At 48.5% G+C, this 26,283-nt stretch overlaps 1 protein-coding gene across 3 annotated transcripts in view; it reads left to right on the forward strand.

The window, feature by feature from the left end:
- ALPK3 (alpha kinase 3) overlaps positions 1-26,283 on the forward strand; it is a 35,924-nt gene that overhangs the window by 7,884 nt on the left and 1,757 nt on the right. Inside the window, exons 2-13 of one of the 3 annotated variants that reach the window (XM_061447450.1) lie at positions 3,268-3,306; positions 6,531-6,652; positions 14,114-14,231; positions 15,526-16,558; positions 20,047-21,898; positions 22,625-22,772; positions 24,214-24,341; positions 24,617-24,652; positions 24,774-25,048; positions 25,399-25,487; positions 25,722-25,939; positions 26,137-26,185. In XM_061447450.1, coding sequence (XP_061303434.1) covers positions 3,268-3,306; positions 6,531-6,652; positions 14,114-14,231; positions 15,526-16,558; positions 20,047-21,898; positions 22,625-22,772; positions 24,214-24,341; positions 24,617-24,652; positions 24,774-25,048; positions 25,399-25,487; positions 25,722-25,939; positions 26,137-26,185 — 4,107 coding nt within the window. Of the gene's footprint in view, positions 1-3,267; positions 3,307-6,530; positions 6,653-12,896; positions 12,976-14,113; positions 14,232-15,525; positions 16,559-20,046; positions 21,899-22,624; positions 22,773-24,213; positions 24,342-24,616; positions 24,653-24,773; positions 25,049-25,398; positions 25,488-25,721; positions 25,940-26,136; positions 26,186-26,283 lie in introns of those variants that run through there. The other 2 variants (XM_061447452.1, XM_061447451.1) reach the window with 2 other exon arrangements.

The raw sequence follows: 26,283 nt of genomic DNA on the forward strand, positions 1-26,283 counted from the left end.
AAGGCTGTCTTCACTTCCAAGCAAAATTCTGAGTCATTGAAGAGCTAAAACCTTTAAGAGGATGGCAAAATTCCAGAAGAGTTTGAAAGTATCTGATAAAACAAAATTTAAAGAACTGAGGCTGGTAGAAGGTACATAGTAGAAGGGTATAATTCTACGGTACAGTACTACAGTGGTTAATAACTAAACCTGTACTTTCAGGGGTAGCTGTGCTTCAGTTCATAAATGCAAGGTGCCAGAAGAGGCTTTCCTCCCACTGATGCTAGACATGCATATCTATCTGAGCTCCAGTAAAGAGAAACCAGTACCTTTAGACTTTGATTCACCCACTTTAGATATGTTCCTCAGGATAAGTGTTTGCTTTCATCCAGGAGCTAGAATGTCCCCAAGCTTGCTCAGGAGAGACATCCACTGCTGATGCTGCATTTCATGAGCAGAGTCCTGTATTGTGTGCACTACCAAGTCTCTGGGGAGCTGAGGACACAGTCCAATCCCAGAGTATCAGACTAGTCATGCTGGGACGTCTGTCATGCCTTGCATGGAAGCCCCATGTTTCCAATCATGTGGGCTTGGTTTGGAGTCTGGTGTAGTTATGCTGCTGCAGCTCTGTGTGGGTATGATGTGAATGTCATTAAAATGAAGGGAAACACCAGTTGCCTGCAAGACAGGGCTGTTCTGGCATTCAGAATTTGATCTTGCTCTCTCTGTGCTTAAATCTCTAGACTGGAAAGCAAATTTTACTTGGTTCCTTAGCATATTGAGGTTAAACTTTAGTTAATGCATGGATTTTACCTTTTTCTTTTAATAATATCAATGATCCTGAAGAGACCCTCAGACCATGTTACAGGATGTGCAGTGAATAAAACCCAGGTTGTGTGCTCAACACTGGGGATTAAAAAGAAGTATTGATGAAGCTCCCTGTTTGAGTACATTTATGAGCACGAAGGGTTCATGGCACAGGCACCCTTCATTCTGACTCTTGCTATTTGAGTGATTTTCTTTATGTCCAAGCCAAAACATCTTCCCATTTGTCTTATGCAAGAAAGCAAGATTAAACCCACTTCTGCCTACACTAGCATTCTTCAGCAGCTTTTTAGAATCTTCCCTGCTGGCTCCTCAGGCAATTCCCAAACCTTAATATTTCTGGAGGCTAGAAGGACATTTTTCTCTTGCACTCGTATGCAAAATGTTGATGGGTTCATTTACTGTTGAAAAGTGGTAGTTCAGATAATGGAAGCACGTGAGTTATGTTTCCAGCTAGACAGAGCTGCCTGGGGCATCCCAGAGCACATGGACCCAGCACATGGGTGCTGCTGGCCCAGGATCAGCTCTGATGGCTCTGCCTGGGAGGGTTGTGGGGATGACCCTAGGAGGTCAGGGCAGGCTGAGAACAGCTGGAGGTACAGTTTGAGCTCTCTAATCTGTTATGGTGTCTGGGGGTGATGAAGACAAAGTGATGTGCTGGTCAGTAAGATAATGCAAAGGCATGCCTTGCACTGTTGGAAAGGATATGGGGCTCAAAAGGATGCCCCAGATAGTGGGGTTCAGCTGGAAAGACAGAGGTCCTCTGATTTCTCCCATGGGCCAGCCCAGCTCATGCAAAATGGATCAGGTGGCTGATCCTCAGCCTGTTATGGTTAGTGTTTGATTTTTCTAGCTGGACAACACCTGATCTGTTCATCCTCTGACAGTTGTGAACAGCATTTGGCAAGTGAGAGGGATCAGGATCATGTGGCTGGGAGTGGAGAGGGTGAAGCCACTGGCAAAAGGGCAAGTGCCACCCATATTTCTTTGGTTAAAGCTGCTCCTGAGTGCTGTCTAAAACTTACTCAGTCTTTGCTCTCCTGATCTGAAGGAGAGGAGTCAGTGAGCTCTTCAGAATGCTGGTTTTTTTTTTCAATTATTTGTGTAAAGTGTCAGACCTTCAAGCTGAACTGCTTTTTTACTTATAAATCCCATTCAGGTTCTGCCTCCACAGGTGGAAGTGCCATATGGTTGGCAGGAGCACTTTTAAGAGACTATCTGTGGTAGTTATTAGGGTAAGACTTGAAGTCCTGCTGACTTCCATGCTATTGAGACAGGCACAGAACCCAGACGTGATCATTTGGGTAGGAGATCAGAAGAGGTGCACCTTTGTTGGTTCTTCATGCTGTCTTCTGTAACTTTATCATAAAGCACTAAAGTTTGGTTGTTCAGTGGTGGTCTTTAGTGCACAAGGCTGCAAGGCTCAGAAGGTTTGATCTGTCTGCATGTACCAATATAGGAGTCTGACTTCTTACATCCCAAAGGGGATGTCTATACTGCAGTCGCTTCTGAGGCTATAATGGTGAGATTGTTGCATAGGCATAACTAAGATATATCTTGGTGTGATTAAATCACTGATCTTACGTGCTGCTGACTACCTGGTAGGTAGTTTAGGCTTTTGACTGTCCCGTGGGTGACCTGAGGGTGCGTGGAACTGCCTCTGACTGCTGTGGGTCAATGCCAAGAAGTTATTTCCTACAGCCTGTAGAGGGCTGCTGACACAATGTGGCCTTTTGGCTAGGACATGAGTCCTTGAAGACACTTCTTTGGGAGAGCTGGTGGCCACTGGTAAGTAGCTCATCTGGGTGTCCCTTGTGTAGAACTTGGGTATTTGATTCCACTCACCCCCTCCCATGAGCTGGTTAATGTTATAACATGTTAGTATGTTCCTGCAAAGAAAGCAAAACCTGTAGATTCTTGTGAAGTCTACTTCTTTTATTTTAATTTTTTGCCAGACCTTAGTGACTTGGGTGGCAAGCTGGGAAGCGCTGTATAGTGACCATCGAGTTTTCAGTTTCTCCAAAGAGCTGTCCTTGGAAGCGCAGAGGGTGACCAGCTCAGGCCACCTGCTTTGCCAGCAGAGAAGTGGGCTTGCAACGGTCTGTACTCCTGCCTGCCGTTTAATCCAACATCTCCTGGGGTGGAGTTGCTGCTTTGAGCACAGTGCTACGGATGGTGCATGGAAGGCTCAGGTGCTGCTTCTTGGAAACCTACTTGTATAAATGTCTTACACTTATTCTCTGTGGTTAACGACTATTTCATTTTTACAGCCTTTGATTTCAATTGATAATGTGGCTTGTTCGTCCTGGCAGTCAGCCTGAGTGAGGCCGTTGTGCCTTCTTTTAATAGGAACTCTGACCTGTGCAAAACAACTCATCATTAATCATCTCTGTAACGGTTTGTTTATTTCAGCTCTTTTCCATGCTTCTCCTTCTAATGTTTTTTATGCTGTTTTTTGCTTAGCTTATCAAGCAGCAGATTCTCTCCCTCCAGTTTAGGAAGGTAAAACTCTACGTTGCATTAAACTGCTCTGACCAACACTGAATCTGGCTGCACATGATTAATCTATAATGCTTTGGTACCAACTAATTAGGAGAGAGCCTGAAAGTGATCTAACAGCCTTATACTGCATGATTGGATCCCTAATACTTGTTTGAACTTCAGACAGCAAAGTGAATGCTCATTGTAATTCCTGTGTTAAGGAGCAAGAAATATTTCTCTTTCTTAGTCAAAGGATGGATGCTCAGCTACTTCTTGATATTAAAGAGAGATTTCCATCCAGAGACATTAAAAATTAGATGAGCCTGCCCTGATACTTTAAAAGAAGCATTTTTCTTCTCCCCCCTGCCATCCTGTGCCTTGATGTGAAGATCCTCATTCATTTGGACTCTGCCCTGAAATGCACTTATACAGCTGTACTTTGCCTTTGGCAAAATAACACATTTGGAAATCAGTTGCTATTACTGACTTGCTGCAGAAGCAGGTAGAGGAATGACTGTGGAGGGAAAGGCCTCTCCAAAACACCCCTGTAGCTGTTTGACTGCTAACCAAAGAGTAAGGAAAATAAAATAATGATGGAAAGGAATACACTTCTTTAAATCTCCTTTTCCAGCACACTGCTTTTGTATGGAAATCCCTCTTTAATGTGAAAAGGCTACTGAATTGACAGTGTCCTCTGCTGAATTGCTGGTGTCCTCTTCCACAGGACAAAGGCTCCAGGGCTTTTCTGCAATAAAGATGCAGCTTCAGGAAGGCCTGGAGGAAGAGAGGCTGCTGCTTTGTATCAGATTTCTTGAATGCTCTGAATTACTGGTTTAGAAAGCAATATGAATTGGACAAGTCTCATTGCAGCTGGAGGGAGTCAGCTGAGAGCCCCAGAGTGCTGCAGTTTCCAAACCCCCTCTACCCTCTCCCCCTCCTGCGACTAATACAAGGGTTTCTTTGAAAGATTAAATAGACCTTCCAGGGCTTCTTGCCAAGTGTACATTGGGCAAATTTTCTCTTATTCATCTGCTCTGCCTGTGGAGCCCCCAGCTTCTTGTGATGCTGCTTTCCTAAAACATTCAGTAGCCTTTGCTGTGTTTCACCTGACTGTGAGATTTGCACTGAAGGGACCAGACTTATTCCTGGCACTGCCTGCTGATACCGATGGCATGGTACTGGGATTAAACTTGGTCACAAGTGTCACTATGTGTGTGTGCGCATCACTTTTTTTGAGATGCTGATCTGGTTGCTCTCCTGCTGGTGTATGAAATGTTCACTGATGCTTGGAAAGTTCCTTTATGTGGATCTAAAAGGCATTTACTGGCCTAGGGCTGGGGATCTGTATTGAAGGAGCCAGACCAGTAAACCCCACCAGTAACTGCTTTGGTACTGGATTGTCTGCCTTGCTCTTTGGAAATGGGAGGTTTTTTTCTCCTGGGGTTGGAGCATGGAAAAGTTTCTTTCATTTGAACAGCTGTTGGCTTAAACAGCCCTTTCTAGGCCTTGTAGCTGTGTGAAGAGTTGCTTGCCCCAGTCTCCTGGGGACCATTGATTTCCACAGGAGAGTCTGAGCTGTGGAATCTGTTTTTTACCCCATCCCACATGTGTTTGCATATAGACAGTGCTTATAACCCTCCTTCAGTAGATGATTCAAGTTTGCAACAACCCCAGCTGTCCTTGTCCTGTACCCTTGCCCAGCACAAAGTGCCTGGGAGTTTGGCAAGATTCCCGCTGCGTCCCAGCTGTTTGTTACTGAGGGATTCATCTCCCTGTGTCTCTTACAAACCTATCAGGAAGCCAGAGTGAAAATGATAGGACTGCAGCCTCCAGGTAAGTTTTTGGATGGATGAAACATGCTGTGGTTGTGGCACCTTCAGTCCCTGCTGCAGAGCCTGTCAGTGCACCTGACCTTGCAGGGTTCATGCTAAACATGGTGGGTTTTTTTTCTTCCTGAGCAAGTCTGCTTCCTCAGCAGGTAGAGCATGAGTAGCATCAGCACCAGCATTCTGCCTGCAAGCCGGGGGCTGCTTGTGAGGATGGGGTCTTCCTTATGGACCTATCACAATGCGCTATGAGCACATGCTCATGGTGAAGTTGTGTCAGGAATGATTTGGGGGTTTGTTCTATCTCTTGCATGTCTCTAGAACCTGATCAGTTGTTTAAGGAATGTCTTTCAGTGCTGAAAATGCTATAATGAGAGCTGCCAGCTACCAGTTCTCTTGCAACATTTGCTGTTTCTCCTAAGATCCTTGCACTTGAGACCTTGGGGTCCTCTCTCCTCGTGTAAACATGTAGTGTTTTAATTCCAGAGGGGAAAATGAAAGAAGCTCTTCCCTTCCAAGAGTCCCAGAGCACTATGCAAATGAAGACTCAACTTGGAATTATACAGTTTTCCTTTAAGAAAACTCAGATCTTCTGGGGCCTCTCTTGGTGATGCTCCAATGGGGTTGGCAGTGCTGTATGGTGATTTATCACAAAAATTGAATAGTGCTTAAATGACTGGAGAATATAACTTCCTTTTCTGAGCTTCATAGATTGCACTGTTTGGATAGTTACGGCTATTTGGGTGACCCAGCCTGAACTTCAAGATCAGTGCCTGAACTCATGGAGTATGTAGCGTGAGTGCCTACCTGCAACCGAGTGAGGTTAAAGACGGAATGGATATCAGCTTCACATACAGTTCTTGGGCTCAGAAAGCTGCAAGCCAGGATCAAGGTCTCCTTCAGTGAGCTGTCCCTGAAGCAGGCAGCTTTTCTTAGTTCAGAATTTTCAAAGAGGGCTGCTGTGTTCGGGAGACATGTTCAGTTGACCCTTGGCTTGAAATTACATAGAAAGTCTTCACATATAAAGTAAAGTCCCAGTGAACAGAGTAACACTTGAAACACTGGTAGTGCAGTGCTTGGAATGTGAAGCTGACTTTGTTAGGGTCCTCCTTTGGGCCTGCTGCCTGATTCAGGAAGCGTTCAGGTGCAATGGAGACATATGGTTCTTGACATTCATCACCCTGACAGCCATAAGAGTGAAGACAAAGAGACACTTTAAATTAACAGTCATCTTAGGGGAGAAATAAAGGTCAATTACCCTGACACTGGACTGGACTTGTGAATAACCTGCTGTAGGGATGATGGGAGGGAAGGAAGGCATACATAACAAGAACATAGGCTTCTAAGATGAGTTAGAAACTGGACCCTGTGATTTTTCTAGTACTTTGATGTCTAAGAAATGCTTCTTGAATCTTCCAGGAGCACCTTCTGCGCAATCATTTCTCAGCTGACGGAGGAAACCCAGCCACTATTTGAAACCACTATCAAATCCCGTTCTGTGTCCGAGGACTCTGATGCTAAATTCACATGCATAGTGACAGGTAACAGTGTCTCCTGTGAATAACCTGGTCCATTTGCTGGACTTGCAGTAGTTAAACTCTAAAACAAGGCAACACATTAAAAAGTTCACTGTTGCCAGAATGCAAGTAAAGATTCAGCAATTGCATGATGGTTTCAGCTTTAATTGAAGGGGGAGTGGGAAAACCATCTGAGATTTTAAAGAGGCAAAGGCATATCCTAACATCTCAAATGAGGCAAGTTACAGACCAGAAAATGGAATATGCTGGTTACTGCTTGAGCCAGCTACATTTTATTGTCCTAATCTCTGCTGCTTCTCTAATCCTGGACTCCATAACGCAGGAATTTTGACGCAGGCTGTCATACTGGAGCCAACTCTGGCTCTCTTCGCTGGCTGTAAGTGGTTAGAGTGCATTTGCATCAGTGGTAAACTTGTGCATCTGTCAATAGCTGAAATAAAAGCTGGTTTCTGCCCAATAAGCTAACATCTCACCTTGGGCAAGAAGGGGTTAGACCAGTAACAGGAGGAGGGGGAGGCTGAAAAAGAGGGCTGGTACTAAGGCATTATGGTGATGTGACATGGCAGACATTGGTGTAAAGGCAGGCAGCTCCTTTGCAGATGAACTTTTGTCTTTTAAATATAGAGACTCCAAACTGGTTTTTTTTTTGGTAGTCTGTATGAACTGTGTAGGATTATGACTCTGTGATCCTTCCTGATGTTGCTCAAGTCATTTTTTTCAATGGATTACTCAGTGGGAGACATTAAACAAGTCTGTAAGTTTTGGAAGGAGGAGGATGTCTCCAGTTAGCCTGTTAGCCACAAGGACCAAGATTTTCCCAAGATTTAGGAAATCTAGTTTGCCATTAAAAACATGCTCTAAATAAGCTGTGCACCAGGGAGAGCAGCCCGAGCCCCTCTGAGAGCTGCTGGCTTTGAATTCTTGGCTCTTCTGTTACAGATTCACTTGTTTTACAGGTCTGACTTTCTGTGCTTGCAGGGGTACAACTGTTATATTGTTAACCCCAGCAGACCACTTTCTGTTTCTAGAGCAAAAGTGGGCTGCAAGGGAGATGCCTCCAAACCATGCCCATTGGTGATGCATTAGAAGGGCTTTCCCAATTCAAGTTTTCTAAAAGCAAAAGCTTAACATACTGTGCTGTAACGTGGAACTCGCCATTCTGTAAGCCATGAGTGTCAGAGGTCAAAAAATGAGTGATGTTTAAATATATTAGGAAATCCTGAGTAACAGATAAAATTCTTCCATCTCCCCTTCCCTGAAGGTGTGGAAGCACTGCAGACCCAGATCATGACTGCTTACTGCAAGGACATGCAGTGGTATTGCTCTCCCTTTTAGGATTTCTTGCCTGTTTTAAAGTGTCTAGTCTTGACTTCTCTCACTGGCTTAAGCCTTCAACATCTGCACCTTGAGGGTAACAGTTCCTTTTAACAAACTTCATCTTTTCCAAAGTCCAGATAACACCATCAGCTCCACGTACGCTCTGTCAAGGTGAAGTGCATTTGTACATCTGAGCATTAGTTCACCGTGAGACTAGCTGGATGGAAATGCCCTGCGTGTGTGATGCCCAGCATGTACAGATTCCTGGGGAAGAGATATTATAGTCAGCCCTACGAAGGAGGCCTTGTAGGTGCAATATCCATGTTCATTCCAGCATCTTACCTGGAAAACCTAGAGAAATTTCACTGTATATTGTGCAGGAGACATGCTGCCAAAGAATAACCTCCTCTGCTTGTACCAGAATCAAAGTATTGATGTCTAGAGACAGATCTGGTCCCTGTCCAGTCTGTAGCTCTTCCTGCAGTGCATCATTGCTCTTGGTAGGCAGGATGCTGTCTGCCAATTTTGGATGACCTGCTGGTGCTGTGTAGCACAACCTGGTGTATTATGTGAAGTTGAAAACTTTACCTGATACTAGTGTCATTTTCTACTCAAGTGAAGAAAAGTATCAGATAAGCGTCTTCAGCATATAGCCTATTGCAGTATTTTATAATCTGGTAAACTAGATTGGGGGATGTCTTTATGCACTTCAGTTAATAAATGTACAAACCTAGGAGTCTTCATGGAAATGTCCTTAAAAGCAGCCTGAATCATCTATGCCACATGGTCATCTCTTGCATGTGGCCCTGTGAACTATATCAGGAGCTCAAAATCTCTTTGGGAGTGAGAGGCAGGAGGTGCAAAGCGAACTCTGACTTCAAAGTCTGATCAGTAGGTCAGCTGTCTCCCCCTGCCATGATGTTTGCATTCAACTGGGAGACATTACTGGGGAAAAAAGAAGTGGTGGTTGCTTCCGTGACCAGTGACCAGAGTGGAACCAGCTCAGTTCCACTGCTGTGGCTGGAGTCCAGGGAAAGTTTGGTTCATAGATGAGCAAGAGGCAGACTGTCAGCTGCTCCTGTTTTGACTCTTAAGCCACAAATATGGGTACCTGACCTACAGTAACATTTTTCTTTTTCCTGCTTCTTGATCAATAATAAGAGTTACAGGGTGGTACCACATCTGTCAATACCAGGGACTGTCCTGGGAAGGCAGCAAGGTGCAAGTATTTGAAGAGCCAGCCTCCAAAATGGACTGGGTGGTGCAGGCAAGAAAAAGAACAAGTCAGGAGAAGCAGACCTGATGCTCTTGGGTGGTTGCACAAACCCTCCTTTCCTCCACTTGTCTACTTCTGCCTGCTACTGCTGTCCCTAGTTTGTCTGATTTGATTGTTTTGGGTCAAATCTGGCATCAGTTATGACATGTTTTCTTTTTTTAGGCAAAATTAGTTCATCCTTTGTTCTCTGAGAGATGTGAAAAGGAGAATGAGAACATTTCCCTTTACTGTGCAGGTTCTTATAGAGCAGAGCATACTGTGCTTCTCTGCACCAAATATTTTCCTTGATGGGTCTGTCTGGACTTCAGGATCTCAAGGGTCATTACATATCCTTCCCACTAAGTGGATATTGGGCTCCTCTCTTCAGAGAGTGGTTCTTATTGGAGATGCTGCTACAGGGGGTTTACAACTTTTCAGTCATTTCTGTATAGCGTTGGCCAGGAAGAAGGGATATTGGCTGATGAAATCTGCAGGCTTGGATGAAGAGCCTGGGCTTATGACTGCTTGTTAGGGAATGAGGCAGGTTGAGAGAGGTGATGGCTGGATCTAGCCAAGACCTACAGCTGCCTCTCCAGCACCATTTCATAGAATCATAGAATGGTTTGGGTTGAAAGAGACCTTAAAGATCATCTAGTTCCAACCCCCTTCCTTAGGCAAGTTCAACCCCTCTGACGGGGCTACTTAAATCATCAGCTCAGGAGCATGGTCCTATTGCTGCCTTCATGGGTCACTGCTGTGCTGAAGACGTGTCCAGTCTGGTACCTTTACCATGCTATGCAGGTGCTCGGTCAGTGTGAGCGTCTGTACTGGGTTGAGTAGCACATCCCTGAGGGGATGCTAACAAAGCAACTTGACCGGAAGCAGTCTGGTTTTATTGTAGGGCTACGGAGCAGAAAGGGCTCTGCCCATGGATTGGGAAGAGAGTTGGGGTAACATGAGTAGTGAGTAGAAAGCTATGGGCTTAGTGGATGAGGATTTTAATAAGCATAAAAGTTCTCAATTTGTTGCATCTATGGTGGCCCTTATAGTGAACTATCTGAAGGATCGGAGTGAAAAGAAATGCAGGGGCTGCAAAAGAGGTGGATGGGTGGGTTTGGGGATGGGGTAGTGAGTATAAGAGCAGAGAGCAGGCTGGTGGGAGATGAGGGTGCCTGAGTTTGGGACAGCAGGGCAAGAGGGGGATGGAGAATCAGCACCATTTGCAGGCTGGTGGCATGGGGAACTACCACTCCTAGCACATATCTGTCCCTCCTGTTAGCATTACTGGAAACCTTCATGTCTTCAGGTGATGGGGAGGTTCAAATCCATAAAGCCAGAAAGGATGACATCTTACCATGACTTTTCCTCCCAAAATTGCCTGAAGCACCTCCCCCACTCCACATAGCTTGTGTAGAGCAGAAACAAAAACCCATGGAGATTATGTGTAAGTGTTCTAAACTCTTTCTACCTTCCCAAGTTTCAGAAAATGAACTCCTCCCCACCACTGCCCCCCAAAACTAAAATAAAATAAACCCCAAAGTTGCTTTAAACAGAGTTTTTGTGGGAGATTTTGGATAGCTATTGCAAGAGCTGTTTTGGATAAGGTCACCGAGGCTTTGATGACTTCTCAGACTTCAACAGCTTTGGGAGAAAGAATGTTTGATCTAAATCTGGCAGTCTTGGTGGGGAAAAAAAATCTCCCTGGGTCCTGCAGCAGCTGGAAGATACACTTCTGACAAACACTTCTGCTGGGCTCGATGTGCGGTGGACACCAACCCTGTTTACAGGCACCACTCTGTCTGCAGCTGCAGGGTACCCGCTGGTGGACACAGGAACCAGCTGCTCTCAAATCCTCCTCAGCACCAGTTGCAGAGAGTCTGTAGCAGGGACAGGTTCAGGAGGGGTGAATGTTCGATTTATGAATGGGTACTCTGTTTTGCAGAGTGCTTATGCTAAGGGTGGGCATCCAGCACCCTGCAGTGTGGCACTGCCCACCAGTGGAGCCCTCAGCTCAGCCACCCTGTCCCACTTGTGCCATCCCTGTTGTGGCACTTGGATGTGGATGTTGTGGTTGCAGGGGATGTGCTGGGAGTGATGCCTGCCCACCCTTAACCCCCAGACCAGGGGAATTTATTTGCTCAGCAGCCTGAAGATGGATGCCTGCAGTGTCGGCAGCAGCTCCCTTGTCAGTGGAGTGCAGGGCATGCAGGGGGTACCTTGTCCTTGCACAGACATCTCTCCATCCCCTGCTTGGTTCCAGCTGCAGCCTCTGGGGAGGGATGGCTGGTGTTTGAACAGGCAGCTGTGGCCACTGTTTATGTGTGGGAGGTGGAAGCCTTTCAGCATCCCTCTTCCACCCAGCACTTGCCTATAGCTCTGTTTCACCACAGACTGGAGCATGCAGCAAGAGCTAGTCCCTCCTTGCCTGCACTGGGCTGGTACGGTGGTAGCCCCCAGTAGGAAGCAGGTAGCCTCAAGTGCTGCAGGTCAAATGGAGTTTAGGCTTAACAGGAGGAAAAGCCTTTCATCGAGGCACTGTGCAGCTATAGAAACTGCAGCTCTTTCCAGCTGATGTCAGCTGCGAATGGGAATCAGCTGCAGAGGCCATGGGGGGACATCACAGAGCTTCTTGGAAATGATACGTTTCAGTTCCCAGAATGAAGTGCTGTGATTGCTCTTCGCAGGGTATTAGGAAAATCTACCTGCCAGCTGCCTGCATTACAAACCAGGGGCCTCCTGCAGGTCTTGCCTGCAGACCAGCCATTGGGAAGGGTAGAATTGCTCTGGGTAAAGTATGAGCTGTGTATGAAAATCGTTTTGTTCCTTATCCTTGAAGCAGGCAGAAACTGCCACAGGCTCATTCAGCCCAGAGTCCCGCCACCAAGTACAGTCAGTAGCTAATACTTATGGAAAATACAAGCAGCAGCGTCAATCCCTGGTGATCCCATCACTGGGGTCTGGGATACTCTCATGGCCTCTGCCAGTTAGCAGTTGAGAGCTCATCTGCTTCAGCCACAAGTACCATGTGGGTCTGCAGACCATGGTGGGACGGGGACTGAAGGGGAGGATGGAGAGCCTTGCAGGAAGGGCTTCAGGAGAAAGTTATGACTTGGCTTCCTGCAGAAGAGGAGGAACAAGGTGCTAACCAACAGAAAGCCAAAGCTGCTGATGGCAGCAGTGGAAAGGGAATGAGGCAGCAAAGGATGTGAGAGATGTGTGAACAGTGAGGATGGAGAGGGTGGATGCCAGAAGCAGCGCAGAGTAAGAGACCTCACTGAGGACAGGAAGATAATAGAGTAAAACCTAGTATGGGGGTTGTCTGGGCTATGGGGATGGTTGCTGTTCATGGAGGAGAGCAGCAAAGACTGGTCTCTAAGACTACTTTCTCAACCCTGTTTAGTTCCAGTGGGCTAAGTCCCTCAAAGGGCCAGAGGACACTGGAGAGCCCCAGCAAGTAAGGGATGGGTACAGGGAATGTATCAGAAAAGGAGATTGGGGCATGAGGAACTAAGCAATACTTGAGGAGGAGATTCTGAATCTGCCAAAACCAGGGTGGATTCCTGCTCATATGTCCTTGCTCCTGGTCTCTTGCTTCTGCTATGGGACCTTCATGGGAGCAGGTGTAAGCTGGGCTCAGGCATTGCTACAGGCTGACATCATCTCTGGCTGGTGCAGGTTCCTCACCCTGGAGATGAAAAGGATCCTCGTCAGCCCTGAAACCTGTGGGTTTTCAGCTGGGAAGTATCCAGGATAGGTAGGTATTGTCCTCTCCCTGCCTTCTCTCTCATCAAGTCGTCAAGTCTAGCTGCATTGCGTATTCCCAGAGAGTCCTTGCTGGCTCCATGCTGGGACTGTCTATGAGACCTGACCCCCTGCTGCATTTTGGGGGTATCAGGGGCTGGTGGGGACACCCTAGTGGAGGTGAGCAGTGTGGTGGACTCCTCTTTGGCAGCATGGAAAGCCAGCAGAGGCGTTTTCAGAAGATAGGTTTCAGATATCTATCTACCTTGGGGCTTTGAACAACTGTTGAGTGCATCAACTTAAGTGGAGGCATGATGTGATCATTGAAACTTTTATTCCATGCCCTTAAGGCCAGCTTGGCTGGGCTGGGAACCCCATGTAAAGTATTGGAGCCAGTGCTGGCCACTGGTTCAAGAGTTTTCCCTTGAAAACTGCTTTTACTCTGAGCTAGAGCTGCTGTCAGTGGGAAATGGGAGCTGTGGCTAGCACTGGTCCATGTGGGGCACTCATGCTGATCCACCGCTGCTGTTGGTGGCAGGGACCATGGCTGCATTCCCATCCTGCTAACCAGCCAGTCACACACCGCATGATGTCATTCTCCTCAAAAGGCAGGTGACATCTGCTGTCAAGTGACATTTGTAGGACACCAAGCTGGCTGTGATGCAATCAAGGTTGTTTCTGTTCAGTGGAAACTTTTGGATCAGCTTACAGGCTGTGACACTTAGCAAAATCCTGTGAACTCCATGGAGAGATGAATGCCTGTTTTCTGACCTTAGCCTTAGTCTCAGCAAAACAGGCCTCTTCATACAAGAGTGACAGTGTGCTTGCCTTTTCCTCCCAGCCAGGGTTACAAGAGACGATAGTGTGATCTGCTACCCTCTGTTCAGGAATGAAGTGCTGGGATTTTTTTCTCAAAAATAGACCTATTCCTAGGAGTGATAAAAGACTTGGATAAGCCCATCAGGTTTCCACTCACAATGCTTTTTCTGCTTTGTGATTTAAAGTATGCACTGAGCCTAGAATAACACATATCCTATTCCGATGGAGCGTTTAATGTTGCTGTTGATACCTTGTCCCCACGGAAGGAGGCTTGCTGGGCTACTGGGTGGAATGTTTTGCACCGACTGGTGTTCCATCCATCTCCTCCCCAGGGTACCCGCAGCCGGAGGTGACGTGGTATAAGGATGATGAAGAGATGGACCGCTATTGTGGCTTACCCAAGTATCAGATATTCCGTCATGGAAATCGCCACACCCTGCAGCTGTACAAGTGAGTAAGGAAGCTGGAGAGCGGTTGGATTTGGTGATGAGAACTCTGAGTGTGTTTTCAGTATTTGGAGGAGCAGGCTGTCAGCAGTGATCTCCCATCAGCAGCTGTTCTGGCCCCTCCTGCTCCCCATTGCGATGTTCCTGGCTGTACCTTCCCCTTCAGCTCTTCACTCTGATGACTCTCCAGTCTTATCAGTATGAGATCCATTACTGCATTCAGGGATAGCTGCCATAAGAAATTCCTCTCTATGGAGCCTTCCAGTGCTGGTAGCAGCATGCAGTATGGTTGTTCCAGACAAGAGCTGAACATTAGAGTTGAGTGAAGGGGATGCACTGTCTGCCTCCAGAATGATGGTCCAGGGGATCAGGTGGGACAAGGACAGAAACAGTTCACAGGAGTGTCCTGAGCAGTGGCAAAGAGGGGAAAAGGCTGCAGCCCTGTCCCAGGAGGGCCTTTCTTAGCTCTCACCATGAAGTCAGGGAAGGAAAGGGCTACTTTGGCACTGGACTGATGGAGCCAAGGGCCTCCTTAACTTAGCCCTGACTACCAGCTTATTTTAACTTTAAAAGAGGACTGCTTCTCTGGAAAGCCAGACACACTGTGTCCCCGGACAAGCAGAGACCGGTTGCACCGCAAGCTGGATTTGGGATGTCAGAAGTATTTTGCACTTCCAACGTCTGAAAGTGCAGAATATCAGTACTGATAGTTCTGTCATCCTCAGGCTTCTAGCCTGGGCTTTTCTGCTTCCCCAGGTGTGTTCCAGGTTTCTGTCAAAGCCTGGATCACCTCTTGTAGGATCAGGGATCTCCATGGGCCAGGCATCCCCAAGGGGTGACAGCAGGGATGGCATGCATGTGCTTGTGCTGGTGCCTGTGAAGTGGGATGGGAAGGATTTGGTAAGACAATAGGGTGGAGGAAGAACAGAAATGTCATATAGGCTGTAAATTGCTGAGAGGAGACCATCTTGCAGAAGAATGTGGGCATGAGCAGTTGGGAAGCCTGATGCTAGCTGTTCCTCCTCCATCACAGCCCTGTCTTATCAGAGTTACAGCCAGGGGGGAACTGGACACTGATTTAACATCCAACTTGCTTATCTGCCAGTGCTGAAAACAGGCAGAGCCCCAGGAGGGAGGACAGCCCCAGGCCTCCAGACCTACTGTTAGGCACCTCAAGGGCCACATCTTCATTTTCTCACCCTCCTGGAGCAAGAAGTGGGAGAACATGCATGCCTGTGTGTCTACCTGTAGTGCCTGGGGAGGGTGGGCAGGTCTCACACAGAGCTTTTGGTTTCCAGGTGCCAAGAAGAAGATGCAGGCATTTACCAGGCCTCAGCTAGAAATAACAAAGGCATTGTGTCCTGCTCTGGTGTGCTGGAAGTGGGAACCATGACGGAGTTCAAAATTCATCAGAAGTGGTTTGCCAAAATTAAGAGAAAAGCTGAAGAAAAGCTGCGAGAGATAGAACAGGGCAAGAAGCGAGGGAAGGAAAATGTGGAGGTGGAGAGGCTGCAGGGAATGAGCCCCGATCGGCTCCAGAGAAAGCGGAGGCTGGTCAGGGATATGAACCACCAGTCAGGAGCCTCTCTGTGGGAGAAAGAGGATGCAGCAAAAGTTCATGTTGCCGATTCTCAGTCCAGATTACACAAGGATATTGCTGAACCAAAGGAGCAGCCAGTGAAGGCGATGACGGGCTTTCCAAACAAACTGAGCGCACCATTGAAAGCAGAGGTGACCGCCAATGGAGATGCCTCTTTTGAAAGTGTGGAGGAGAATGGGAACAGCTTTCTTACATACGTCTATGAGACAGTGGAGGACCTCACGACTAAGCCAGTGGTGAAAGACTCTGCCGCTAAAAAGAAAAAGAAAGTGGAGGCTCCTCCAGCAACAAAGCAGGAAGTTTCCAAGCAAGAAGAAAGTGGGCGAGACAGGGCCAACCCCTCTCTAAATCCAAGGTTTGCCCCTCCTGTCCCCTTACGCAAGAACACACATTTGAGGGGGGCAAATGATCAAGAAGTGGAAAGCAGTCTAAAAATCAAAGAGCCTGGGAAAGCTGTGAGTCAGGATGCTAAAATCAATGGTGACATGCACTTCTCTTTGAAAGAGATGTATTTTGACAAGCAAGTGGAGCCGGCAGCAGGGAAGGAGGAGGCGGGAGCCAAGGAAGAGGCTGTGAGCAAGGTTGCCCTGCAGCCTGTGGCAATCATCAGACAGCCAGAGGATGCTCCATCGTCCTCACAGGTGGCAAAGGCAGGACCTGTGCTGTCCGACAGACAGAGAGGCCGGCACCAAGCACAGATGGCGGAGGGAAACAAAGCTGTCAGTCCAGAGGTAACTAGGGCAGAAAGCAGCCAACACAGAGGTTGCAACAAGACAATATTCGTGCTGCATTTTTGTTTTGTGGGAGGCTCTGTGTACCTCAAGGTCTCCATTGGCAAAAGCACCCAGAAAAAAGGGCTTCCTGGACTTCGTGTGCCCAGACAACAGGGCTTCCATCCCGTCTCTGAATAAATGTCAGATGAGGTGGTGAGGTGTACGTCAGGGCCCTGGTCTCCAGGCGGCCCGGGGCATGCTGTGAGCTCTCCTGTTTAATCGGCAGGCTGACCTCACACAAAATGTTTCCAAATCAGTTAAGCAGAGAGCACTGAATGGCTATTTATAGCTGGGGGTGGATGCCTTGTGCATATGACAAGCAGCAAGACTGATGACATCTGTTCAGTTTAGCAATTGAGTCTGAGCTTCGGCTGGTGTTTAATGAGCCCCATGCAGACGAACGTGGTGTGCCAGGCCTGCCATGTGAGCCATGCTGGGCAGGGCACTGCGTTCTGTTTATGCTGCAACACATATACAGTAGATCTGGGCTATTTTTTGGCTCTTCCCTGGTGGAAAAACTCTGTTGCAAGACTTATTGTGGTGATGCAGTTATGAGGCACAGCACCTGCTCCTGACCCTCACTGCATCTTTTAGTCAATTTCTATTTTAATCATTTAACCTGAAGCATTTTCCGTGAAAATACTAGGTTGGAAACTACCAGTCCTTTATATATATCTATCTCTAGATCCTTTTTCTATAATGACCCTTTTTGTGGTAAAAGGTTCTCCAAGTCCAATTTGCAGGTGCCATTATGGCTCAGCATTTGAGCTATGGTAGGTGCAGGCTTTCAGCACAGACCAAGGCTACCACAGGAGGCACTCCATGCGCAGCACATCTCCCTCGGTAGGTAATGCAAATACTATGGGGTATGGAAATACCCACAATACAGAAGGTGGGATTGCTGGGTGCTCTGCTAAAATAAAACCCCTTTCTTCCTCTTCTAATTTTCTTTAGCCATAGGTAGGAGCACTGCTTACTGGTAAGAAAACTACTGTGTTATACAGTGAACATCTGTGTCCCTTGCTACAAGGCAGCACCCTGAATCCATCTTTAATCTGACCCATCAGCATCACATAATGCTGCAGAAATTATTGCTGTGCATGTGAGCCCATGGCAAAACTATTTGTTTTCTCCCTCTGCTCATTTTTACACCCTTTGCTCTTAAGGAGGGATGAAAGTGTTGGTGTGTAGCAGCCAGACTTGGGCTATCATCCCTGAGCCTTTGACATGCATCAAGGTATTTTCCTCTTCAAAAAAACCACTTGCAGAGGGAAACTTATAACTTGTCAGCTGGTGTGCTTTTGAGTAGACAAAAGGGAATGCTTTTGATTTGAATTTGAATGCTTCAGCTAGTTGGTGATGCTGGGGAAAGTGTTCAAGCTTTTGTGTGACCAAATAAGCTATTTTAAAGCCCTTTAAAGCTGATTCCAGACATGTTTGAGGATAGTTTCACTCACCAGGACACCTTGCTTGTCTCTTTCTTTTTAATCTTTCCCTTAAACAAGACAGGGTCCTAACATGATCTTTTTCCTGGCCTTGTGACCTAGCTGGGCCTCATGCTCGGGACTTCTGTTTTGAACTGCAGTTGTCCATAGCCAAAGGGCTTTGCAAAATGCCAGACTGTAGCCAGGCTCTGAACAGCCTCACGCACAAGAGCAGGGAAGCTGGATTTGCACAATGACCACTCTTGCCTAACTTTTAAACTAATGATTTTATTATATTTCTTTTGTATGCCCCTGGTTTGAGTGTTTTCTGATCACTCAAGGACAGATGCTTTTCTGAAAAGCCCCCAGAAAGCTTTTCTGAATAAGCTTTAGTTCATGAGAAGCAAATATCCCCAAGTCCTCTTCAGCCAAAGAGATGTCCCCATTGCCCATCACCATTGAGCAGAACCACCTCCGTGCATCCCATCTGTGAAGCTGGTCCACCTCCAGCTCCACGGCACTGTGCTGTTCAGCCCCTTGAGCAGAGGGAACATTGCTGGCCCTGCAGTTAGATGGGCTGGGTCTGTTTCCTTCCCTTTCTGCACCCCAGAGGACCATATACTGTGGTAAAATCCAGCAGGGTTTCACTGCATGAACCCTGTCTGTCTCTTTAAATAAAACCTTTTAAGCCTGAGCACTGGGGTGCTCTTGTGTTGTGACACTCAGCAGGATGAAGGCAAGGGACATGGCTCTAGGGGGACAGCGGGAGGGGCGTGTGGCATTTGGGAGTGCTGTGCAGCCCTGGAACCTTGGTTCTGCATTCCTTGTGTGTGGAGACAGAAACTACCTGGCCTTTGGCATTCTTTGGAGACTACCCAGGAACAGACTTGAATAATGAGTGCAGGAGTGGTCTCCCTAAAGCTGCTCCTCCCACCCCAGATGATATTCACATTGCCCTAACAGTTACTTGAGGAAGGGTTTGCTGAGACACCAGCATTAGCTTTCCTGTTTTTACCAAGCTTTCTAACGAAGCCAAAAGACCACTAAATAGAAGGGCAAGAGCTCCACAGCCTTCCTTTCCCATGGACCTAATCTTGGAGACTTAAACCTCAAGTCAGAGACCTCAGTGAGAAAATCCTTAGCAGCAGATTATCTAGGATGGATGAGAAACCTGTCATGTGCATGCCCTGATCCCATGCAATTGTCCTGATGTTGTTAGCTGAGCATCAGCTGGGCACAGCATTTATCAGTGGTATCACTGCCTCCCTGATCCTTATCCTACAAGAATAGATAGTGCCCCTTGGCTGGAGGATTTTGTCAGATTTCCTCGGGATAAAGCTCAGCTGTCACAGCTTGCTGAAACATCTACTGGTGTGAGCTGCAGTTGGAAACATTTGAGCTTCCCTACTGTCAAAGAAACAGGATGGTTGAATAGTGCAGATAACATCATGGTGTACAGTTTCGCTGTAAATCATTTGGGCAGCCTCATCTGGATAGCGTGTGATCTGCTGGTCACCCTTTCTCAGCATGGAGATTGCAGATACAGTATAGGGGGAACACTGAATCTTAAAAAAGAGCAAGGAAATTATAAAAGGTCTCTGCAACAGCTGGTGGAAACATGGCAGTTTTGCTCCTTGGGTAGGTGCTGTGTCAGAGGAGAGGGAATGATTCTCATCTAGAGAACTGTTCTATGATTCTATGATCTAAAACCCACTGAATGTTTTAGAGCTGCCAATTTCCTGCCTGTGTGTGCAAAACCAAGGCACTGAAAGGCAGAAGAGTTGTAACTGATTAAAAGACATTTTGTGCAGCATGACAGGGGACTGTGTGACCCACTACCACGAGATGATGGTAAAACCAAGAGACCCTGGATGAGTGAGTATCAGTGGTACCAGGTTAATACTTGTAATTCAAGCAGAAAGTTGGGCAGTGCCATCTGGTCCAGCTGGACCACAAGCACCACTGAGCAGACGCAGGCAGTAAAATAGTACTAATTTTCTATTTTCTTTTTTTTTTTATTAGGTTGCAGCAGGTGTGGGACAGTCTGCTTGTGATCTGAACCAACCAGTGTCTGCTCCAACCGTAGAGGCTGGTCAGCAAGCCAATAAGTTAGAGGAGCTCAGGAAAGAGATACCTTTCTGCCAGGAGACCAGGGTATTGGGGAAAAGGACAAATCCTCGGCTGAGGCCACAGGAACCACCAAAGCCACCAGCACCTTCCCCAGACCACGTGCAGCCCAGAAAGGAGCAACCTGCCTCTAGGAAACAGACAGAAGAACATTCCCATGCTCTTGAGGGCAGAGAGATCCAACCAGCACTGTTAAATCAAGAGGACAAAAGCCAAGGTGAGGAAAAGCCATTACTAAAGAAGCTGAGTCCTCCAGAGCACAAAGAAAACACTCCTCTTGAGCAAATCACATGTCAGACAGCAGTCAAGGATGGGAAGAGCAAAGAGGCAGGAGTGGAGCTATCTGGGAGCCATCACAGTGCAAAGGCAGAAGGGAGAGGTGCAGCAGAGCCATCTCCTGGGGCTGTGCACCCAGAGGCGGAAGGGGCACCTTTAGGACATCTGGAGACTGAATGTCCAGCTCCTGATTCAGTTCAACTTGCCACGGAAGAGCCACTCCCCGCTCCTGCAGCGGGAACATCGGTGGCTCAGGAGGCACTGCTTGCAGTTCACAGTGCCCCAGGGATGAAGGGCACAGCACGAGAGGTTCAGTCTGGAGCACAGCTGCTGCCTCCTGTGAACAGAGAAACAGAAATCAGAAAGGCAGATGGATCTGCCCCACAAGAGAAGTTTTCAGCCAGCATGTTAGGGGAGGATAGTGCCAAATCAGTGCCTGTAAGACCTCAGGGGAAGGAAGGAGGAGAGCTAACAGCAACAGGTCCACACCAGGAGCTGGCAGCACCTGCAGGCACTTTTGACGGAGGTGCTGAGGTTCAGCCACAAGTACCACTGGTCCTGCCTCACCCTGAGACACAGCAGGAGATGTCTTTGGAGGAAAAGATGCAGCACAAAAACCTTGTTTCCTCCTTGAAGAACTATCTGCTGCTGCTTTTAAAAATGTCAGATAGCAGTAAGGATGCCAGGAAAGAAGACACTGACCTCAGTGACAAGGAGCAGCCTGATGCAGAGGAGCTCATGCTCCCAGAAATAGGCATTGCAGGCCTGAGCCCTCGCACCTCAAGGAGAGTTTTGGAAAAGGTACAAAACAATCAACTCTTCCAAACAGCAGAGAACTTGCCTCTGACCCCCAGGACATCCAGGCGGATCACGGGCATGATTAACGAGGAATTCATTACCAGCAAGGAGATGCTGGCTTGCAGGCCTGTGCCACCAAAGAGACGTACCCGGGTCGCTGCCGAGGGAGAGGGGCTGCCCCAGCTCTCTGTGCCCTCCATTGTGGTGGGCAGCATCCCAGCCCCAGGAGTAGGGCAGCCTCCTAGTGAGATTTCAAATTTGCCTGCAGCAAGCCCTGAAAAAGAGAGCGCTGGTGACCCTCTGGCAGTTCTACCTTGTGCCACGCCAGAGGAGCTGGCTTCCGGAGCCCGGCGCAAAATATACCTGCCAAAAACCAGGCAGGTTGGGCAGGAAGAGGAGGCAACCCCAGAGAGCCCAGGTCACATGAGAAGTCCAAACGTTTCACCACGGCAATCCAGGAAGAACACGGCCCTGTTGCCATCACCTGCCCTGGCTCTGTGCCCTCCTGCAGAGCAATGCTCGCCAGCCCTCACAAGAAAGATGGCCACGTTGGAGGTTCCTAAGCTGTATGAGGAGCCCACAGGTGACAGCAGTAGTGACCATGAGGTCCCTGAAGATGCTAAGCCAGAAGCACAGTCAGTAGAGTCCAAGAAAGCAAACAATCCCTTTAAAGGTAAGGGAAGAGGTAATCCCCATGGAGCATGTTTTCTCCATGTTCCCTACAAAGGAAGGCTGGCCAGCTGAGCCAGTGATAGTCAGCTGTGGCCACAAGAAGTCTGAGCATTTGCAGGGTTTTCAGCATCACCCTTTGGCAAGTGAAAGCCAAATTCTTCCACAAGGCTTCTTCCCTAGTGCAGGGAGGGCAGAAGAATGCAAGAGGCTGTAGCACTGAGACGGGCTGTCTCCACAGCCTGAGCTTCCCTAGCCAAAGGAATCATATAATACTCTTGTTCTTGGTCTCTGTGTTCTCGCTATGCCTCATGCTGGTTGGGGGTCCAGTGGGCATTAGCGGGGTGTGCACTCTTTTCCACCTCCATGGTGAATGCTAATTTGATTCCTTCTGGCATTGAATTAGAAAAGTCATAATCCTGATCTTGAAGTTCTTGCAAGAGCCAGTTGATACCCTCACAGGAATCAGTACTCTTGCAAAGGTAAGGGTAACCTTGATAAGTCCCTACTTCAGTAGATAAATGTTTCCTCCAACACTGCAGTGTTTTTCTGCTTTGCCTCCAGCCATGAGACCTTCCCTGAGAAGGCGATGTTATACTAGGCTGTGCTGACATATCCGTGATATCCAACACCAAAGTCCTAGGCAGCAGCACTGGGGTAGGCTGCCCTGCCCCTGGAGCTGCAGCCAGCAGCGTGTGTCTCACCACCAATCTTTGCACCCTGTCCTTAGCTCCACAGGTGATTCGTAAGATCAGGGCAGAACAATTTTCCGATGCATCAGGAAACCTGAAACTTTGGTGCCAGTTCTTCAATATTTTGAGTGATTCTAAGCTGATGTGGTACAAGGATGAGATCCCTGTAGCAGAAGCACAAAGGAGGTAATCCACAAGCTCCGCTTCGTTGTAGTCCTTGTGCGTAGCCCTGGGTTCGTATGTTAAATCCAGCTCCTTGCATTTACTGGGGTGAAGGTGCCCCTTCTATTGAGGCTGCATAGGAAGCTCATTGCATGGTATGGTATATTGCAAACTTTATTCTCACTTCCCAGGGAGGGAGGGATTGCCCAGATGGGAAATTGCTGCCAAATTTGTCCTATTGATGCTCCATCTGGAGCCTGGTTTAAGGGCTGATGCTTTGAGTAGCAGAGCCCTGGGGAGGGCAGGGGCTGAACCTGAACCTTGGGGAGGGCAGGGAAAGTGCTGTGCCCATCTCAGAATTTGAGAGCTGGGTGTGAGCTGCAAAACTGGAACCCCATGTGATACATGTGAGGGTGGCAGCTGTGCTGGAGGGTCTGCACACTGCATCCAAGGCGCAGGGGCTTCCATGCAGCCGCCACTAACAAGCACCAACAGGGAAAAAGCAGCTCTGGCTGTGCCCCCTCTATTCCAGGGCACTGTCCTTGGACAGGGAGAACATGTTTGGGCAGCTGGGTGGCTTGGTGTATCCTGGATGCTCCTTAGGGCACATTATGGAGAGCAACTTGTTCTCAAGGCCAAGGGAGCTTGATAGAGTAGGATCAGATTTACCTGATGCCTTTGAGCATCCCTTGAGCTCCCTTTATAATAAGCAGGCAGGAAGAGGTGCTTCTGAGGCATAAACAGTCTCCTACAGCAGATATCTGAGCTGGGGCAGATGGACCTGGAGTAGCCATTGTCTTTTAGCTGACCAGAGCAGAGCCTGCTCAGCTGGCGGGTCTCAGGTCCTCCCTCTTCCCTTTGCAGCCTGTCATCCCTTTGCTGGTTCATGCTGGCCATGTGGGGCAGAAACAGACCTTTGGTTCTTTTGGAGACTCATCTGCGTAGTGTGCCACCTTGGCTAGATGAGTTGCCAGCCCAAAGCCTGGTGCTGCAGGCTGGAGAAGAACACAGAGCTCATGCTTTGCTGGTCTTGGAGAGGGGCAGACTTCAGGATGGGGAGTGGTGTCTGCCTTCACTCATGAAGAGCTGACAATGAAGCTGAACACCTCTGTAGCTGTTTGACTTCCATCCATACATCCATCCAGATGTGAGTCTCTTAGCCCAATCAGATCCCTGAGCAGCACTCAGGGGAAAGTACCTTTATCTGTCTATAGCCCAATCCTGACCAGATTTTGCAAGGCTTGCCTGGAAGACGAGCATCTCTGCAAGTATAAACTGCAGAGCAGGACTCTTGGTACCATAAGGTGCCAGGAGAGGAGCTGGGATGCCCTTGGGCTGGCTTCCTTTGTAGCCCTCTTCCAGCCCTCTAAGGGCAGCACAGTGCCCATTCTCAGTGCCTGTCACATGGCTCCCATGTGCCCACATGTGTCACACAGGGCTGAGGCCATGCTCTGGTTTCTTCTAGTGCTGGTGATGAGAGCCAGGCAGCCTTGGCTGTTGTGCAGGCATCCCAGAAGGACTGCGGGGTCTACCGATGCGTGATCAGCAACGAGTATGGCACTGACTCCACTGATTTCCTGCTCAGCGGAGAAGGTGAGGAGCCCCTAGCAGCCTGGCATCTCTCCCAGCTTCTCCAGATGTGCCATGGGGCAGTGTAGTGAACCATGCAGAGCTTGGTGCCAGATTTGCGGAGCGGGGGGAACCTTGCACACCCCATAACACCACCTCTGTGAGGTGCCTCTGCCTTCATGTGCTAATACATGAGCAATTCATATCATCTTCCTTGCTGTCCCTTGGTGTGGAAGCACATGGGGCAGGGTGGGATCCTGGTAGGACCTTAACACCTCTCTGCTTTCTGTCCCATGTAGTGCTGTCAGGATTTATCTTGCGGGAAGAGATCGAAGGTAAGAGCCTCGTGCTGACAAGCTGCAACTGCTGCCCCTTGCTGTGCAAGGGGCAGCAGCTCTGTGATGGGGGCAGGTTGTGTCCACGTTGTCCTCCTTCACCAGCTCTTCCCTCTGCCAGTTGGTGAGGAGATTGAGATGACGCCCATGGTGTTCGCGAAGGGTCTGGCTGATGCAGGCTACTGGGGAGATAAGCTCTTTGGGCGCGTGGTAAGCGAAGACGTGGAAGTGGGTGCCGGTTTCCTGCACAAAGCCTGCCGGGCAAGAGCTATCTACGGCCTGGAGCCCATCTTTGAGTCTGGCTGCACCTGTGTAATAAAAGTGCACAATTTCATTGTCTTTGGGACCAAGAATGAGAACAGTCTGATAGAGAAGAACTACGATATCACCATCCAGGTGGGCAACCTTGTGGGCCAGCCTCCACCTGTCTCCCCCACACCTTCCCTGTCTGTGCCACAGTCCCCAGGTCTGTGCCCACTTTCTTTATTGCCATCCCCCTTTTGAGTGCTCCGGAGGGGTTGAGCTGCATTCCAGCAGACTGGCAATGTCCTTGTTATTCTTGGCTTCAGCTCTTCTCTCTGAACAACACAGAACTGCTCAGAGCTTTCCCTGTCACTTGTCCTTTGACCACCAGGGCAGGGAAGCAGCTGGCAGTGCTCCCAGGGGATGCCTGGCCAGGCAGGGTGTCCTGGGATTTGTTGAGGCAAGACAGGACAGGTCCCTGACTCTTCTGTTTGCATCTCCAGGAATGTAAAATCCAGAACTCTAGCCGCGAGTACTGCAAGATCTTTGCCGCTGAGGCACGAGCTGTCCCTGATTTTGGAGCAGTGCCCGAGTAAGTCCTGCAGCTTCATTGGCCTCACATCCTGGCAGAGCACCCTGGGGGATGGTGAGAGGGTTACTTGTGGATGCTGGGGATATCCCAAAGGGCAGTGTGCTCTTCTCCCACCCTCAGACAGAAGGGGCATTGGGGAAGCGCAAAAGCGAAGGGTTGTAGACCAGTGTGAATCTCCACTTGCTGCAGTGAGAGTGTGTCTGATGCTAAACCTGCCTTTGTGCTCCCATGCAGGATAATTCCTCTGTACCTGATATACCGACCGGCCAACAACATCCCTTATGCCACAATGGAGGAGGACCTTGGTGCGCCCTGCGAGCAGTACTGTGTCACTGAGAGAGATGGCAGCTTGGTGGCACGAGGCACTTCAGAGATTGTACTCAAATGCTGCACCTTCCAGCACTGGGTCTATCAGTGGACAAATGGAAACATCCTTGTGACTGACATGGAAGGTAAAGGCATCTGCCATCTGATTTTTGTGACCCCTCACTACCTTCTGACCTGTGAAAGGAGGGGGAAAAGCCCTAGCCTTGCCTTCTGCCTTTTTCCCCATGTGCCATGGAGCCCAGCTCCCAGGACAGTGACCTGCTCTTGCTGCCAGTGCCTGTTCTTCTCAGGGAGACACTGGTTCTCCTCCCTTTCATTGCAGGAGTGGGCTGGAAGATGACCAATGTGCGGATTGCTACCAACCTGAAAGGGTGAGTGTCCCCCCCAGGCTGTCCCCAGCTCTCGCTGCTCATGTGGCAAAGGGCCACGGTGGTGAGCACAGCCAGGCTCCATCCTCGGCTCTCTGCTC

This window comes from Pezoporus flaviventris, unplaced genomic scaffold (assembly GCF_033815535.1).
Source record: "Pezoporus flaviventris isolate CSIRO_AGI_PZ_B2104156 unplaced genomic scaffold, CSIRO_AGI_Pfla_v1 ptg000006l, whole genome shotgun sequence".
In the NCBI taxonomy this organism is placed as follows: domain Eukaryota; kingdom Metazoa; phylum Chordata; class Aves; order Psittaciformes; family Psittacidae; genus Pezoporus; species Pezoporus flaviventris.